Source organism: Suricata suricatta, chromosome 16 (genome assembly GCF_006229205.1).
Source record: "Suricata suricatta isolate VVHF042 chromosome 16, meerkat_22Aug2017_6uvM2_HiC, whole genome shotgun sequence".
In the NCBI taxonomy this organism is placed as follows: domain Eukaryota; kingdom Metazoa; phylum Chordata; class Mammalia; order Carnivora; family Herpestidae; genus Suricata; species Suricata suricatta.
Window position 1 is genome coordinate 11,278,340 of NC_043715.1, and position 17,864 is coordinate 11,296,203.

The window sequence follows — 17,864 nt, forward strand, 5'->3', positions numbered from 1 at the left end:
CTGTAGCCTCACTCACACTCTGCTTCTGGTAAAACTACAGCCTGGGTGCGCGCGCATGTGTGTGTGTGTGTGTGTGTGTGTGTGTGTGTGTGTGCGCGCGCGTGCTTTGATGGAAAGTGTTGTAGGAAGTGACTTGTGTGGAAAAGAATCTTTAGAAGATCTGAACTAAAAATCATAGCTGTTTGGGAAATTCTTAAGCAAACCGGGAAGTAAAATAGCCATCAGAAAAGATCTCAAATAAATTCTCAGCTTAGACGTGAGAACGCACAGGGCACCGCGCCGGGCGTCAGAAGGGCCTTGCCTTGTCCTGGCTCCGCATGTTCTTTTTTTATTTTTTTTTTAATGTTTTTATTTATTTTTGAGAGAGAGAGAGAGAGAGAGAGAGAATGTGAGCAGGGAGGGTCAGAGAGGGAGGGAGACACAGAATCTGAAGCAGGCTCCAGGCTCTGAGTTGTCAGCACAGAGCCAACGTGGGGCTTGAACCCACGAACCGTGAGATCATGACCTGAGCCGAAGCTGGACGCTTAACCAACTGAGCCACCCAGGCGCCCCCTGGCTCCGCATGTTCTATTGGCTTGATCTTTGGTTGTGTCATCTAACCTCTCTGAACTTTGTTTGTTTGTCCAACTCCAAATGAGGGTGATGCCGCCTATCCAGCCTGTCCTGAGTCCATCTTAAACTAACAGCATGTGGTGGGATGTGACCACAGCAGGGGGCTAACATCTCCTGACCAGCAGGAATAGGACTGGGTGTGGAGGGTCATGGTTCAGTGTGGACACTGACCTGTGCCCCCGCTCCGATGCAGGAATGGGGTGTCCTTCCCTCACCCTGTGCTGCAGGGAGGTGGGGTTCAGAAGGGTTGGTGTGACACTAGACCCTCTCGAGGGCTCCTCCCCCAGTCCGGAGATGCAGTGGTCCTCCTTCCCCGGCCATAGTGGGAGAACGATGAGAAAGTGGTGAGGAAAGCACTTGGAGAATTAGCATTCTAGGCACGCGAAAGGTATTACTGCTGATGTTATCAGTGGCCCTTGTGATGTTAGCTCAAAGAAGTTGTACATGTTTGCCTCTCCTTCATATCCCAGTAAAGCAGAGAGTAGTTTTCAGTTTCCTGCATGGTCATATACAACGTATTTTAGTTTCATAAAGTGACCAAAGGCCATGTTCCTTCCATAGTTCTTTCTCCTCAGACTACCTTCTTACTAACTTGCTACATCCTGTTTTCCTTATTTTATCACCTACATTTAATAGTGACTGGAAACATGTGACCTGCCAAGACTTGAACTTGGGCGTATGGGGTTTCTCCCACAGTCCATGATCGGGCAGCAAATAGAACACAGGCTATATACTCCCTCCTTTCAGGGTGAGGAATGTTCTCCACCTCCTGGGAAAACCCAGGCCTGACTCACAGGAGTAGAAAGGAAACTGATCTTAGAGTCTTCTTAAGATACTTTGCCTTCTGCTCATCAGTGTTGGGATCTGTTTCTCTTTCTTTTAAATGAGTTCCCTGGGGCTTTAGGGCACAAATGATGACAGTGACTCAGAGTGGCTGACATTTATTACACCTTTACTATGTGCCAGATGCGATTTTAAAGCACTTTACCTATAAGATACACTACAGCCCTGTAAATAACTATTCACCTGCTAGGTTTTAGGAGACCAGGGCAGATGTGGTTAAGTAGGCTCAGGTCACACAGCATTCGAATTATCTACAGAGGCATGTGACTGTAAAGCCGTGTCTGAATCACGCTGCGCGTCTCCCACCCTACAAGCAGAGACCTGTCATACAGAGCAAACAGAGGGCTTTAGGATTTCCTAATCCTGGGTCCTTAGAGCCATCAGAGATGGTAAGCAGGAAAAGTGCATTCGAATTCTGGTCTACTTTAAGTGTTCTCTACACCAGACAGAAAGTGGTCTAGATAAAAAAAGGTTTCCATTAAGATAAAAAGCACAAATCTAGGGAACCCTGCGACAATCAGAAAACCATGAATAAAGAGATAATTGTTTTGGGGCGCCTGGGTGGCTCAGTCGGTTGAGCTTCCAGCTTCGGCTCAGGTCATGATCTCACGATTCATGGGTTCGAGCCTGGCGTCGGGCTCTGTGCTGACAGCTAGCTCAGAGCCTGGAGCCTGCTTCGGATTCTGTGTCTCCCTCTATCTCTGACCCTCCACTGCTTGCTCTGTCTCTTTAAAAAAAAAAAAAAACACATTAAAAAAAGAGATAATCGTTTTTACATGCTCACGTGTTTTGTTTTTTGTTTGTGTTTTTTTTTTTTTTTTTTTTTTTACTTTCCCTAGGTTAAAAAGATCAAGCGGCATGACGAGCCTTTTGGGGAAAATTGGAGCCAAGAAGCAGAAGATGAGCACCCTAGAGAAGTCCAAATTGGACTGGGAGAGCTTCAAGGAGGAAGAGGGCATTGGTGAAGAACTAGCCATCCATAATCGAGGGAAGGAAGGGTAAGAAGTAGTAGATTCTATTCCTCAGAAAATCCTGAACCCTCTGAAATAGGTAATATAAGCAGGCTACCCAGGGGAATCAAGCAGGCACTTTTTGTAGTGAAACAAAAAATGTGAGCGCTTTGGGTTGTCAGTGAGGCTCTGATGCGGAGCAGACCCTCTGGGTGAGCAGCACACTGGGGTGGGGTGAGGGGACAGGCGAGCAGCCCTCCTCTGGGGGCCAGTCACCTGCCCAGCTGCCAGCCGAGCTCCTGAATGACTGCGCCCGTGAACTCTGAGTCCCCTTGTTTAGTCTCGTGGTCAGCTCGGGCTGGCTGTATCAGCCTTGGTCTGATCTGAATGCTTTGGCCTTCTGAGAAGCCAGCCCAGCCCAGTGCCTCAGGAGCTGAGCCAACAGAGTTCCCAGATGTTGTTGCCTTAGCGAGGGATTTTTTTTTTTTAACTTTTTTTTTTTTAATGTTTTTTATTTATTTTTGAGTCACAGAGACAGTGCGAGCAGCGAAGGGTCAGAGAGAGAGGGAGATACAGAATCTGAAGCAGGCTCCAGGCTCTGAGCTAGCTGTCAGCACAGAGCCTGATGCAGGACTTGAGCCCATGAATCGTGAGATCATGACCTGAGCCGAAGCTGGATGCCTAACTGACGGAGCCACCCAGGCGCCCCTAGAGGGATTATTTTTGCCCATGTCACTGTGGCCCCGGTGGGGGCTTCAACCTGTATCACACACCAGCCCTCACGCAGCACCCAGGCTGTCACGTGCACCCTCCTCTTCTCTGTGGAATACGGAGAGGACACCCGTAGGCTCTGTATTGAGAAATTATCAAGAAAGTTGGTGTTCGGTGAGTACTTAGGAACTTCAGAAGGAGCTGAAAAACAGAGTTACTACAGAACAGGGTCCATGGCTCAGGGTCCTTACTTCCTGCCCCTAATGGTGAAAGGAAGTGATATGTGGCTCTCCGAAGGCTCTGAGTCCTCGCCGCCCCCTGCCCCTCACCAGGAAGGGCTCTCTGCAGCACACTGGGCAGGCGTTTCTGAGGCTCAGCTCCTTTGCCTATTAATTGGGGTGATGATACCACCCTCAGGGTGATTGTGAGGCTCTTATGAAATAATGCATGTAACACATGTGTAACATACAGATCATACACATAAAGGACCTAAATCCCTTTGCAGAGCCCCCATCACATAAAAGTATGCGTTAAGTGGTAGTCATTCAGGTTATTGGTAAGTTAAGTTATAACAAAGACAGGTAAGGGGGTTACCAAATGAGGCTTCAGGATTATTTGAATGAACCTGGAAGCAGATCAGTACATTAAAAATTTTTGTTAAATGACTTTATGAGCTTGTTTAACCATCAGGCTTCTAGTCAGTCAGTGGGGCGCCTGGGTGGCTTAAGCATCCGACTGTGGCTCAGGTCATGATCTCACGGCTCGTGGGTTTGAGCCCCGCGTTGGGCTCTGTGCTGACAGTTGAGAGCCTTTAAATAAGTCAGTCTGTCAATGAGGGAATGCCCCAGTACAGAAACAGAAGTGCCAAAGCCTCCTGGGGAAGGCCCAGGATACATTTATTTATTTAGTTTTGAGAGAGAGAGAGCAAATGCACAAGCAAGGAACAGGTAGTGAGAGAGCAGGGGGCGGGAGGGAGACACAGAATTCAAAGCAGGCTCCAGGCTCTGTGCTATCAGCTGTCAGTGCAGAGCCTGAGTCAGGGCTCAAACTCACCAATCATGAGATCATAACCTGAGCTGAAGTTGGACACCCAACTGACTGAGCCACCCAAGCACCCCCTGGGGAAGGCCCAAAATAAAGTGCAAGCAGGAATCTGTGTTATCTAGAGAAGCCTCTGACATTTGCCCCAGACCCCCCTGCCTTTAACTCAGCTCTGGTAACTCACGGCTCTTTCCTCTTCTCCACATTTGCCTTCCGATCTCAGGCAGCAGGGGACCTGCCAGCGTGTGCCACTTTATTGCTTTTCTGAGTATTGATTATGAGGGTTGGACAATGTTCGTTCTGCTGAAGTTAAGAGAGGTCCTATAAAAGTAAGGAGTGGTGCTGTTGAAGATAAGGGAGAGTTAATAAATGTAGACTGGAAGAGAAAACAAGATTAAAAGGACATCTGCCCAGTGAGGACTTTTCAGGCAATGAAAAATCACAGAACTGGGTTAGGGAACTACTAATAGCATGCAGCTCTTAAGCGCTCTGCTTTCCCTCCTTCTCTGAGATCCGCCCTCCCCCCACCCCCCATCATTCCACTGATTCTGTTTCTCCAGGGCAGATCTGATGATTTCTTTGCTCTGCCTCAGTTCTCACCTTCCCTCTCTAGTGCCTGCCCCCACACCTCCACTCACCTCCCTTTCCTAGCTCTTGTAGGCAGAGTAAAGGGGCTCGCCCCCTAGTCCAGGGAACATGCTGTAGCTCCAGGGCCTCACCTTGGCTAAGCCTGAGGATTCCCTGGAGGTGGTTTCCAGAGTTGAGGTGACATGACCACACCCCCATACAGAGCTGCAGAATCAGGAGTCACAGACATCTGTAGCTTTAGTTCCTCAGGTGCTTCTGATACACAAACAGGTCTAGTGATTCGCACTGGACCATAACATCAAAATTCTGGAGATGAGAGCAAAGTAGCCAGCTGTTGGGTGAGCCTTTCCAGCATGTATGAAACTAGAGAGCCACCTTCAAGACAGGGAATGTCAGGAAGGGCAAGATTTCTCCTGGAAAGGGAAGGAGCATAAGAACCAGACCTGTAAGATCTTCGGGCAGAGGCAGCTCTGGCCCCAGTTCTCTGTCACAGGTGCCAGCAACAGCAGGGACTCACGTGGGGGCATGAGGAGGGGATCCTGGAGGGAATGTGTGCAAAGTCCCAGGAGGTGTATCCCTGGAATAAAAGTGATCTTTGCCGAGACCAAGAAAGGGGAAAAGTCCTATTTGATAACATCTCCAAAGAGGCACCTAGGAGTATTGATTGCCCTCTGCCATGTAGATTTAGAAGACATGACCTTTTTACAAGTACCAGATTTAAATTGATCTCTTATAAAAGAATTCAAGTCATAAAGTGTAGTAAAAATATTTCTGTTATGCACTCTTGATCAAAATAAGATTGGATTGAGATTGAAAGCAAAAACAAAAACACAAACGAGAGAGCGAGATTAAAAGCTTATGTCATGCTTTTTACATTTTAATAGTAACTCCAGTTCAGTACATGCTAACATATCTTCCCCCTTAAAAAGATTTGATAGAATGTGAAGCTAGCCTGATCAATATTGGGTTATTACTGTCCCATTACTTAAAGGCAATATATATTCTGTACTGCTCAGAAGAGACACATCAGAATGGTGGGATGCAGAACAGGTGAAAATAACAAGGTGGGAGACAGGACAAATCAGGTAGCCGCTAACCAGAAGAAAGCTGGTGGAGCCGTACTAATATTCGACAAAATAGACTTTAAGACAGAACCATTTACAGAAACAAAGAGGAGGTCTCCTCATCACCATGAAAACATTCAGTGCATCTGGGAGGTTCGACAGCTCATGTTCAGATGTCCCCCTTGGCATTAACCACTGAAGCGTGGTCACTTCTTGCAACTCAGCAGCTCCACACCAGCTGTGTTCCAGCAGAAATTCAGTCATGTGTTCCCCAAAGACAGGTGTGAGGATGGCAGTGAGAGTACTGTTCATAAATATCCCCAACCTGGAAACAGCACAGGTGTCTGTCAGTAATGCAGCAGCCAAAGTGTGAAGATGGAATTGGCTTTAGTAAACGGCTCCAGCAGCAGGCTCTGTGGCTCAGTCGGCTAAAGTGCCTGTCTCGTAAACGGCTCCGGAATCAGGCAGCATCCTGGCTACCACCTAGAGGGCTACAGAAAGGAAAGGGTTTTGAAAGGACAAAGAAGTCATAAACAAAAAGGACTGTTTCAGGTGAGCTTCGCTCCATTTGAGGACAAAAGGGTTTTGGTAGGTGGATTACCTCATCTTTCTCTGGCAGATGAAGACAGCCCATGTGACAGATTACCTTATTGGTGCTGACCAGAAAATTCCTAACTGGTTAAAGGTTACGTTCCTGGGGAGTTGAACGGCACTTAGGTTAGGTATTAAGTCTGGGTTTACTGACTTGGGGCCTTAACCTAAGTGACACCATTTTGGGCCTGAGGTTTTCTTTTTAATAGTTCTCACACTGGGATACTCTTTAGTAGTTGGAATTAACATGGATAAGTTTCAGCCACATAACATCACAGAGAAGTTCGTGCAGTTTGAGCCCGTTTATATAAAGGGCAAAAACAGGCGAGAGCATTGTTGTCCCCAAGTCATTTTGTGAAAGAATCAAGTCACAAAAGATTTCCCGGTATAAGTCTACTTGTATCAAGTTCAAAATTAGGCACAACTAGACCATAATGTTGAGAGAACAGAAACTTCAAAGGCAAGCAAGCCCACACCTGGTCGAGCTGACACTGGCCCCCTCCAGGCCGCCAGCATTCCGGGTCTTGACCTGGCGATGGCCACGTGAGTGCTTGCTTTATGATGAGTTGTTTGCCTTGCCCGTTTCATACACTTGATTGTGTGTTTTGCATTTTACAATAAAACTGAATTCAGACCCTGTCTCTACTACCAACCTGCTGTGCGCTTTAGCCTATTTCTTCATCTATAAAGTAGAAACTTCGATATACTTCTTGAGGGGAGATGTCTGGAGTATTTATAAACATAGTGAGTCCTCTGCTCGCTCTTCATTCTCCATTCTCCATTCTGCCATTACTGACCACCCCACATCAGGGGCCTTATTCCTTTGAATTCCCTCCTGGTGTGTTCCTGCCAAACCTTCACACACTTTCCACAAAGGTGGCAAATACAGCTTGGCGGCCTCTCCTGCCAGTCTCCCTGGCTAGCCTTTTCCTTCTCTGGGCTTTTAAACTTGGGAATTTCCAGGGCTGAACTCTGGGCCTCCGTCTGTCCTCACATTCGCTCCCCCGCCCCGCCCCCCATCCCCAGGAGAGCTCACTAGTTCCACAGCTTGGGTACCACTGTCTGCTGATGGCTCCCATTAAAGCCCTCCCCTGCCTGGCCGGTCCACCAAAATCTGGACTCCTGTATCAACTTGGGTTGACCTCTCCATTTGCATGTCCAAGACACACGTCAAACTTAACATCAAAAACCGAAAATGTGCCCTCTTTACATACATAGACTCCTCAGAAAATGACACTATCACCCTCCAGCCAACTGTTAAAAGAAGAACTTAGGAGTCATCCTTGATTTTCTCTTTCTACTCACATCCTGCAAGTCCAGTAGACAATTATCTCGTAAAATACATCAGTCCATCCCTTTTTCACGCCCCACTGCCTCCACTCCAGCACAAGCCACAGACGTCTGCTAGGCTCCCTATTTCTCTATCTGTACCTTTCCCTCCTTTCTCCCCACTAGTAGCTAGAAGGATTTTTGTATACAAGCCATTTTTCCTCTCTTCCCTGCTGGAAGCCCTCCAGTAGCACTTCCAGTCAGTGTTCCATCCTAGGCCCTCACCGAGCTATCCCTGATCCACCTCATGTCCCCTGCTCCCCTGCTCATGACAGCCCAGCCTCTATAGGGCTCCTCCAGGTCCACCATGGCTCTTCCTTGTCACTCAAGGCTCAACTCGGATGCTGCTCCCTAGAGAAGACTCCCTCCTTCCCCCCAGGAACCGTCAGTCACGTCACCTTGTTTGAGTGTGCTGTCATGTTTTGTATACTCGGAGCCTGGTTCACCGCCTCGTCACAGGCACCTAGGAGAGAACCTAGCCCAGAGCAGGAGCCGAGCCATTTCACTGTCTCAGTATCCATCCCACCAGCCACCAGACAACGTGGTTTTGTTTTGGAATTAGAATTAGCCACCTAAAAAAGAAGGGCATGATACATCAGAATGATGTCTCCACCCAGCCATCTTTTCCAGGCAGCAGAGTTGGTTAAAATGCCTGTACCCAAGATGGTCAGTCACCTGCACAGCAAAGAGTCGCAGCTCTTGCTCTGAGCCCCAGATTCCCGGGCCAGCCCTGTAACCGGATCAGACAGGTTCCCCACAGCGTTCAAGGTCAGCTGAGGCAGAGGCTGGCAGGCCTGAGGCAGGGATCCTTGCAGAGTGAATGAGAACAACAGGCCCATTGGGCTTGGCTGCCGCTGGGGATCAAACTGAAGGTCAAGGGACTCATGATTGAAAACCAGGTGCATTTGTGATGTGGAAAGACACGAGAGAGAGCCTAGAGAAAATCATTTTTCCCCCAGTCTATGTCCATGACCCCCAGGAGTCTGCCTTTCAGAACCAGCACAGCCTGGTGAGAGGGAGGAGAGCGGTGGAGATACTTCATTAAAATAGCCATTCTTTCACTCCAGCCTCAGGTGGGGGATGGACGCACACAGGCGGGTGCGGCGCTGGGCAGGTTGCTTCTTCAGTTGCATTTCTCAGGCAAGAAAGAGCATATCTTACTACATCCACCACAGGGCTTTATCTTCATTCAGCCCACCTCCACTGCCCGCCGCCTCCTGCTCTTGGGACCTGAGCTGACCCACATTTCCTGTCATGTTCGTGCCACACTGCATGCTTGCTTGGGGAACTGAACGCTGGCGCTCTTGGAACCAGCTCGAAATGTCCCTGGTCTCGTACCTGCTTCATATGTCCGTGCACCTCCCCGTGCTCGCTCTTTCCCTGGCTGGTGGGCAGGAGGCCTCCCATGAGTGGATGCCCAGAACAGCCCACCCAGTAGACCCTCCCACCCTCAAGGCCTCTGATTTCTTGGGGTGTGGGGGGCCATCCTTCATTTGCAGTGAGGGTGTCTAAGGAGTGAGTAGGCGTACCACCTACTCCCCAGAAGCACTTGCTACCCTTCTCTTACCTTCTTCCATTTTTCTCTCCCTCCTTGCGGGCCTGGATCTCAAACAGTTGGTACCAGAAGAGTAATTTGGGTTGAAAGATCAAAACGATGTCAGCCTGTTGTATCTAACCTGGTTCTGAAAGGAAAAGCTAGAAAATCCCTTAGGTTTTGATGCAATTAGCATGTTTATTAATGAAAGCAAGGAGCTGCTTTCTCTTAAATGGGCCACATAGGGCAGTAGTAGCAGGAAAGAATGATGGCTCCACCCATACCCCCAGCTTCCCAGTGGACTAGGCCCAGTCAGGCTGGGTCCCTCAGGAGTGCTGGGCACAGGCCAGAAAAGTACCATTGCACTCGTCAGCTGGTAGTTCTGTTCTGGGACTGTAACCTGTTTAAGGTGCCTGAAATTTCCTGAGGCTCCATTTAAATAGGGCATCTACCTGGGCCACCTTGGAGGAGGTGGCCTACTCCCAACCCCTTGCTCTTCCTGGGGCTTTTGCTCCCTTGGTCCTGTTCCAGCTGTCCCGGGTTCTGAGGCTTTGTAATGATACACTTAAGTCAGAAATGGGAAGCAAGAACCCTTCAATGCTCAGCTTTTTTTTAAGTATCTTGCCCAAAGTCAAATAAATAGTAACTATCAGAGCTGCTCTCATTCTCAGCACCTTTCCTGTCTTTGGGCCAGTGGGGGGACTCCGGATCCAATAGAAGTTTTGTTCCCAGCCAGCTCTTGGCTGGATCCTGTTAGCAGCAGCAGGTGGCCGTGAATGGGGAAATGAAGTTGCCAGGCCTGCCTGATGGTCTTTGTCTGGGCTGCCCTTGAGAATTCAGTTGTGTTCTGCACACGTGCCCCTCTTGGCTGCCTGACTCCTTCCCTAAACCTGAGCTCTGCCTGCACCTGCCTGTATAGCACCCAGCCTGGCTTCGCTCCTGATTGTGTCAAGGTCAAGTGGACCTAGCGCACTTCTGGGAACCTGTAAGGCCATCATTCATGCTCAGTGAGCACCCTGATTTAAGTATCACTTCGTCTTTAAGGGAAAATCTAGAAGGAAGACCACACATGCTCAAAGCCATGTACGTCCCCTTTCTTGCCTCCAGACACTCTCTGACATATAGCACTGGGTGATGGCTCTCTTGAAACCTGCCCTAAATTCCTCTCTAACCATGGTTCACCCCTTTTTTCCTGAACTTCGAGGGGCAGTTAGGGCTGTCAAACACTGATTCCCATCTCGATCTTCTCCCAAGGAAGATGGAGTAAGGTAAGGGGGGTGATGGTTGTAGTGTGGCAGAGCCTTTTTGTCGATTTTGGTTACCAGCCTGTCGGGAGAGTCACGGGCCCCTTGGTGATAGAAGGCAAGCTTGTCTGTCCCGTGTCTGCTTCCCCACTACAGTCCACCCCATCTTCTCCCTTTTATCAAAAGGGGGTCCATGGTGTACGTGGTTTTCCCGTGCACCAGGGAATCTAAAACTCACATTTAACCAGGCATCCTGTATCTCACTCGCTAAATCTGCTGTCCTGACCCTGAGGAGACACAGCGGATTAGGTCCTGATCCCTGACCAGGTGGTAGTTACTAGTTGCTGATAATACCCATCGAGAGAGCTGACTGCTCCTCTTGGATCCTTTGTGCTCGGGACCCTGGCAGAAGCTGGCCTCCCAAAATGACAGTGACAACATTAGCTGCCATTTTATTGAGCACCTGTTCTGCTAGGTATTATGTGTCCACTGTTTCATTACATCCACAAAGCAGTCCTTCAGAGTAGGAATGATTATCCATTTTTTTAAATTTTCTTGGCGGATTAGGACACAATTGGCAAAGTTATGTGGTTTCCCCAGACTCACAGCTAGCAAGTGGCAGAGTCAGGGTTTGAACTCAGAGCCACCTTCATCTCGGCAGTAAGGCATGGGGCTGGTGGCCAGGGCATTAGGCTAGAAAGCAGATGGGATGGGCCAGCATTTCAGAGTGCTGCAGGAGAGAAAGCAGGGCCCGGACTCAGCAAAGGAACACGGGCTCCCGAACCTGGTAACATTCTCACCGTAAACATGCTGGCCTTGTAATGGCAGATGCACATTTTGCACAGTGCAACAAAAGAAAAATTAGTGCAGAGATCCAATTATGTCTCCCATTTTCAATGACAGTTTTGCTCTCTGAATAGATTAATTAGCAGCAGAGGACCCCGCCCAGGTGAGACACGGCCCACTTTATGGCAAGAAGGTGCATTAAAGTGCAGTTGTGTCTCATTAAGTTGCCAGCCAGCCGCTCCTCCTGGGCTGCCTGCTTCTGCCCTGAACCTCCTTCCCAGCTTGCCTGGGAAGCCGTGGAGAAGCCATGTCCGCGAACCTGGCCCCCATTAGGGCGCAGAGCACTGACCTTTTAAAGGGACCCTGTATGTATGTGGGTGGCTACACTCGCTCCCATTCCCTTGGAGGAACTTCACGGAGGCCTTTCTGGACCCAGTTGGGCAGAGAGCAGCAGAGATGAGCAGGGAAGGAAGGAGGGTGCCAAAGTCAGTGGAATTCCTTTACCTTATTATTATTTTTTTAATGTTTATATTATTTTTATTTTTGAGAGAGAGTATGAACAGGGGAGGGGCAGGAAGAGATAGGGCAGAGGATCTGAAGCGGCCTGTGTGCTGTCAGCAGCAAGCCAGATGTGAGGCTCAAACTCACGAACTGTGAGATCATGACCTGAGCCAAAGTCTGACGCTCAGCCACCGGAGCCACCCAGGTGCCCTGGCAGTGGAACCCCCATAAAGTGAGCACTTTGCATGCCCTTTGACCTTCACCACAACCCCGGGAAGTAGTTTCCACAAAGACCCTGTTTCTTCATTTTCAGATGTGCCTTTTTTTCCCATTTTGATGTACTCTACATATGCAGGATGCTTAGCTTCCTCTCCCCAGCTCCGCACGCCACTAAGACCAAGAAATATGGCATCACTGTTGTGCTGTTGAGAAAAACGAGGCTCCGAGATCTTCAATCCTTGACCAGTGTGGCTCAGCTAATGTGTAACAAAGCCGCAGCTGAACCTTGCTTAATAAGCCTGTGTTCTTTCCCTAAAACCTTGTTGCAAAACTGCCCCAGCAGCCAAGCCATGGATAAGTTGTTTTCTCTTTTTTAAAAAAATTTTTTACATTTATTTAGTTTTGAGAGACAGAGACAAACAGAACACAAGTTGGGGAGGGGCAGAGAGAGAAGGAGACAAAGAATCCGAAGAAGGCTTCAGGCTCTGAGTTGTCAGCACAGAGCCTGACTTGGCAGGGCTCGAACCCACAAACCATGAGATCATGCCCTGAGCCGAAGTCAGACACTTAACCGACTGAGCCACACAGGCGCCCCTGCTTTCTCTTTTTCATTTTACTTTCAATGACATCTGAACCAGAAGCATCCTTGTTTAGATCAAATACAAGTGGCAGGGATGTTCCTAAGAGAGTCGTGGGTGGTCACTCTGGTCGTCTCTTTGTATTCCCTGTTGCCTGTCATCCCGCTGCTCAGGTGGACTGTTCACACCTGGGGGGGTGGGACAGTGCAGGGGAGGCGTTCTCTTGCAGGATTCGGCTGACAAACATTTTCTATTTTCTTCTAGGTACATTGAACGGAAGGCTTTTCTAGACCGAGTGGACCACAGGCAGTTTGAAATCGAGCGAGATCTCAGGCTGAGCAAAATGAAACCCTGATGTTACAGGGGAAATCAGTAGCAGCTGTTTACAATGTGAGCTTCTTGTGCGTCTGTGAAATGTTTCCGGTGTTTCTCTTCAGCTTTTTCCCAGCAAGGTCTTTTTTCTACGTTGAATTTTCTGTCTTTGTATCTTGACTTCACGTGATTTCATTCATTTTACTTTTAAAAGTTTGTCCTTACAAAAATAAAAATAAAAGTTGGTCCTAAAAGAGGGTGGTGCAGAGGAGGGCCCTACTGGCCTTCCCCTGACTCTGCTGTGACGGCCACACGGAGAGTCCCGGGCCTGCCTGGGCTGCCCCCGGGGACAGAGCTGACCAGCCTGGGTATGAGTTTCTGCGCCCTGCCCCAGAGCCCGAGGGAGGGAGGCTCACTTGTGTGGCGGGTGGGGCGCCAGGTCCCTGGGCAGTTTTGTTCTTGTTCTGCTGGTGCTTCTCTCCAGATCTCTTCCCCTCTCCCGAACGGGATTCCTGGTTACCAGTATAAGGGCAGGCTGAAAATAAGCACAGGCTACTGCTGAATTCGGGAGTTTTTCCCCCTTTGGCTTTTTTCCTCTCCCAGAGTTCAGGCCAGTTTAAGATGTGCTTCAGCCTCAGTAATTCCTTTTTTGTTTGCCAAAGACTCCAAAAGACTTCCTTTTTTATTCTCCTTTGGAAATTTTAAATTCCAAACTTGGTAGTAATAAAGCAGTAAACCCCACAACTTGCTTTTGGGGTGTGTGTGTCTGGGCATCCTGAGTAACATGGACAGGTTTAGGGAAAGGTAGGGTTCCAAAGACTGGGAGCCAGTGCCTGCCTGGACATCTACCAGATGTGACCTTGACCACAGCTTGGCTTTCTGAGCCTCCGTTTTCTGGTCTGTAAACAGTATGAGTAACCCCAGTACCTCTTCTGGTTGCGATGAGCTAATGACACACCTGGGCCCCCATCTAGTCCTCAGATACGTGGTCAGAAGCTCCTGGTAAACAAGGCCTGATGCTCAACGCTTCATGGTTATGGGGTCCTGGACCTTAGCACCCAGAAAGGTAGTTTATTGGCTGCGTTTGAACCCATTGTCTGTTCATACCCACTCGGATAAAAGACTGTAAACGTGTTCCTGCCGCCCTTCGGGCAGCGTCAGAACAGGTGAGGCCTCAGTTACGGTCCTGCACAGGGATGCACGAGTGAAGGCAAGTCCTTTAAGGTAAGACAAGCCAGCGCTTTGGTCAGGGCAAGGGCATCAATCCTGCGGGAGCCACAGCTGAGACAGGATGCACATCCTGCCGCGTGGCATCTTGTGGGCATCGTCACCTTCTGGGTCCTGATGGCCTCCAGCACTCCTTCCGCAAACGGTTCTTTGTCTCAGCCACCACACACACGAGCCAGCAACACACGAGCCCGCTCCTCGTCTGGCTTGAAAAATGACCTGGAATTCTACAGGAGAAACGGTGTTGAACCCAGTGTACGTCAGGGGTTTTCTTCTTTAGCAAATGTTCACACCTTTGTAGCCTAAGAGATTCGATATTAAGACAGTGGCCGCAAGAGCATGCTGTGTTCTTTGCATAGGCAGTTTGCCTCTCTCGCTTTGCGCCAGGGCGTGGAGAGAGAAGTCAGACATGTCCGTGAGCACCACAGCCGGTGCGTTTCCCTTCAGTTCGTGCTCAGGACCCAGCCCTCACCCAGGCTTCTCCGGCTGTGCCCTGCCGTGGGTAGAAGTGACAGCTGCCAGGAGGCTGCTTCCTCCTGCTCACTCTTGACCTAGCGAGTCTTCTCTCAGCAGGTGTACCACACACCTCTACTCTCCACTCGGTGACTTTTTACACATCCATGTGTCTTCTAGAGAGCCCAGGAAGCAGCCTGGTGGCCAGCCTGGCAAAGCCAGCACCAGACCCCAGTCATGGGCCACCCCCAGTCACCAGGTTTCCAGAGGTGCTGTGCTCATCAGACCCCCTCCCCATCCCTCCCCGTTGACTAGGCTGGCTGCCGCAAGCAGAAGCAGTTGGGTTCTTCTAGATCAAAACAGCAAAAGGAAGTTGAAAGAACCCCACTCTTTACTCTCCAAGCCACACGAGAGCCTTTCTGACACCCTGCAACTGTGTGCTTGCGCCACGTGGGAAAGAAATCCCAAGCAGCCACTCAGAAAGATGACAGCCCCTCCAGCCTAGCCCCTGTTGACAGAATCCGGCAGCCTGTCAGGGAATGCTGCATAGCTATTTGCACCATTCTGGTAACAGATGCCCTTCCTCCCGACTTTGTCCATCCTGACCTCAGTGTTCCCAGGCTTTCACATTTCAGGTAGTTTCATTGTCTTGACTTCAGCCGGCTCCCTCTTGATCTGCATGTAATCTCTTTAAAAGCCGCCTATATTGGGGCATCTGGCTGGCTCAGTCGGTAGAGTGTGTGACTCTTGATCTCAAGGTTGTAAATTTGAGCCCCAGGTTGGGTGTAGCGATTACATAAAAATAAAATATTTTAAAAAAAAAGCACTTGTGTTGAACCAAGTTCATCATATTGATGAAGTGGCTTCCTCTGGCCAATACATGTGCACGTGTGTGTGTGTGCACACACGTGTATCCTACAGTGAGATGCTTCAGAGCAGACTTTCATCTATGTCTCACTGGCTGTAATGGGGTCCCCAGGTGTAGGGGAGGCTGGAAAAGCCTGTCGTGGAAGATGGGGGGTGATATTAGGGATAGGTGATAGGTCAGCAAACCAGCAGTACCTGGAACACTTAGTTCTTTGTAATAAACCAACAGGCTTTTCTCCGTTTGGTCTTTAAAACTGTCACCAAGGAGTGGGTGGGCTCAGCAATGAAAAGAGATGGGCCATGTGTTCATAAATTGTTGGACCTGGGTGAGGAATACATCAAACCTTTCACACTATTCTGTTTTTATTTGGATTTGAGTTTTGGGTAATGAATTGGCTTTCTTAGTTGAGCCATGGAGCTAGAACTGAGCTGTATATGGAAAGTGCCCCAGCCCTTCCAGCACAGAATGGGCAGCCTCCCGGAGCCCACTCCGCACCCTGAAGGTCCCACAGCGGCCAGGAATGCAGTGGCAGGGGCCCCTGGTTTAGGAAGACGTGCTCACCACCTCCTAAGATTCTGTGCTTCTTTTAACAACCGGGAAACCCATTTATAGACTGTATGTCATCTCCTCTCCCGGACTTCTCTGACCTGTGTGCTCACTTAACTACTGTGGATCAGTTCCAAGGGGCAGGACCCGGCCAGCGAGTCCAGTGCTTGGGCATGGGCATGAATGGCCGTTTCGCGTAAGGATAAGCCAGGCCCCGGTGACAGGAGCCTTCTTGGTCCTGCCTGATCACCCGCAGCGTGTTGAGTGAGCCTCTGTGGCCAGCCAGGGACCCAGCAGAGGCCTACGGGGTGAGCGCACAAAGGGAATGGCCCAACTAATGAGCAGGCCTGCATGATTCTGCTGGTGTTGAGATCTGGAGTGGGTGAGGGGGGGTGCATAAGAGGCAGAGACCACCCTTGGGCCTTCCTCTTGGTTGGCTGTGCTCCTGCCTGAGCCCCATCTGTGCTCTTGAGGAGACCTACCTTTCCAGCCAGCATTACCATTTGTTCTGGCCTCTTCCTGTCTCTCTCTCTGGCCTGGGAGTTGCCACAGCGAATGCCTGAGCGTTCTTGGGGAGCCCACCGAGGTCAGGCTGGGTGGTAGGGCCAACAGGGCTGCATCAAAAATCTCCTTTTTCGGGGCATCTGGGTGGCCAGTTGGTTAAGCGTCTGACCTCAGCCCAGGTCATGATCTCACAGTTGGTGGATTCAAGTCCCACGTCAGGCTCCATGCTGACAGGTCAGAGCCTGGAGCCTGCTTCAGATTCCCTGTGTGTGTGTGTGTGTGTGTGTGTCTCTGCGCGCCCCCCCCCCCCCCCCCCCCCCCCCCCCCCCGCCCCATCTCTCTCTGTCTCTCTCTCTCTAGGAAGGAAGGAAGGGAGACACAGAATCAGAAGGGAAGAAGGGAGGGAGGGAGGGAGGGAGGAAGGAAGGAAGGAAGGAAGGAAGGAAGGAAGGAAGGAAGGAAGGAAGGAAGGAAGGAAAAGTTGAAACCTCCTTTTCCAAGGGTCTGGTTTGAACCACGGCAGATACCATGTAGCCCACAGTGTTTCAGAACAAGCGTACAGTGTTTTATCTAGCTCGTCATATCCACATTTAGTGAAAACTATTCTGGCCAGCCCCCAAAGGAAATTATTTCGCTTTATCTGGGAGTTGGGAATTGTCAAGGAAAACGTGTGTGGGAAGTGGAAAGACTGAGTCAGTGCCAAGAGGCCGCTGGGCAGGGGCACCGAGTGCCCCTGGGCCATGGCATGAGTGACTAAGGAGACTGGCCCAAGGACACTTCCTGGCTGGTCCACGGAGTCCAGAGAATCCCTGAAAGTTGTTTCCTGGCCTTGCTCTGCCATCAGTCTCTGTCTTCTCGTCCCAGATGGGTGTGTCAGATTTCCAGGGCATCCAGTGCCTTCCCAGTACTGAAAAATCTGCCCCCAAACCGCATGAGGCCCGAGAAGAAAACAAGCTTCCCCCTGCAGTTCTGCTCACCTATTTCCTGAGGAACTCGGCGCTCTAGTTCGGAACTGGGCGGAAGGTCTCCGGGGAAGAGGGGACCCACATAGAGCTGAGTCGAGGAGGCCTGGAGGACTAGGGCTGGAGCCGCCCCTCCGCCTGCTTCCAGGGCTTTCTGCGAATCCTCCTGTTTTCCGAAGTGGAACCTCGCCTGAGGTCACACCGCTGGCCCACCAGTCACCACACCTACATCTAGGGACTGGAGGGCAGGATGGGGGCGGGAAGAACGAGGCTAAACAGGCCCTTCCGGCCTTCGGGATCTCAGCTCGCTGCTGGAGGATGTGGGTTGGAAAGGAGCAATGTGAGTGCAAGGAGACGGAAGAACCAAAGGTGAGGAGACGCTTGCCGTTGGAAAATGGCAG

General features: G+C 50.1%; 1 protein-coding gene across 2 annotated transcripts in view; it reads left to right on the forward strand.

Moving 5' to 3' along the window:
- Positions 1 to 13,644, forward strand: part of CFDP1 (craniofacial development protein 1) — a 123,116-nt gene extending 109,472 nt beyond the window's left edge. The window contains exons 7-8 of one of the 2 annotated variants that reach the window (XM_029925514.1): positions 2,295 to 2,453; positions 12,856 to 12,945. In XM_029925514.1, coding sequence (XP_029781374.1) covers positions 2,295 to 2,420 — 126 coding nt within the window. In that variant the 3' untranslated portion in view covers positions 2,421 to 2,453; positions 12,856 to 12,945. Of the gene's footprint in view, positions 1 to 2,294; positions 2,454 to 12,855 lie in introns of both variants that reach the window. The other variant, XM_029925513.1, reaches the window with a different exon arrangement.
- The last annotated feature ends 4,220 nt before the right edge of the window (positions 13,645 to 17,864 follow it).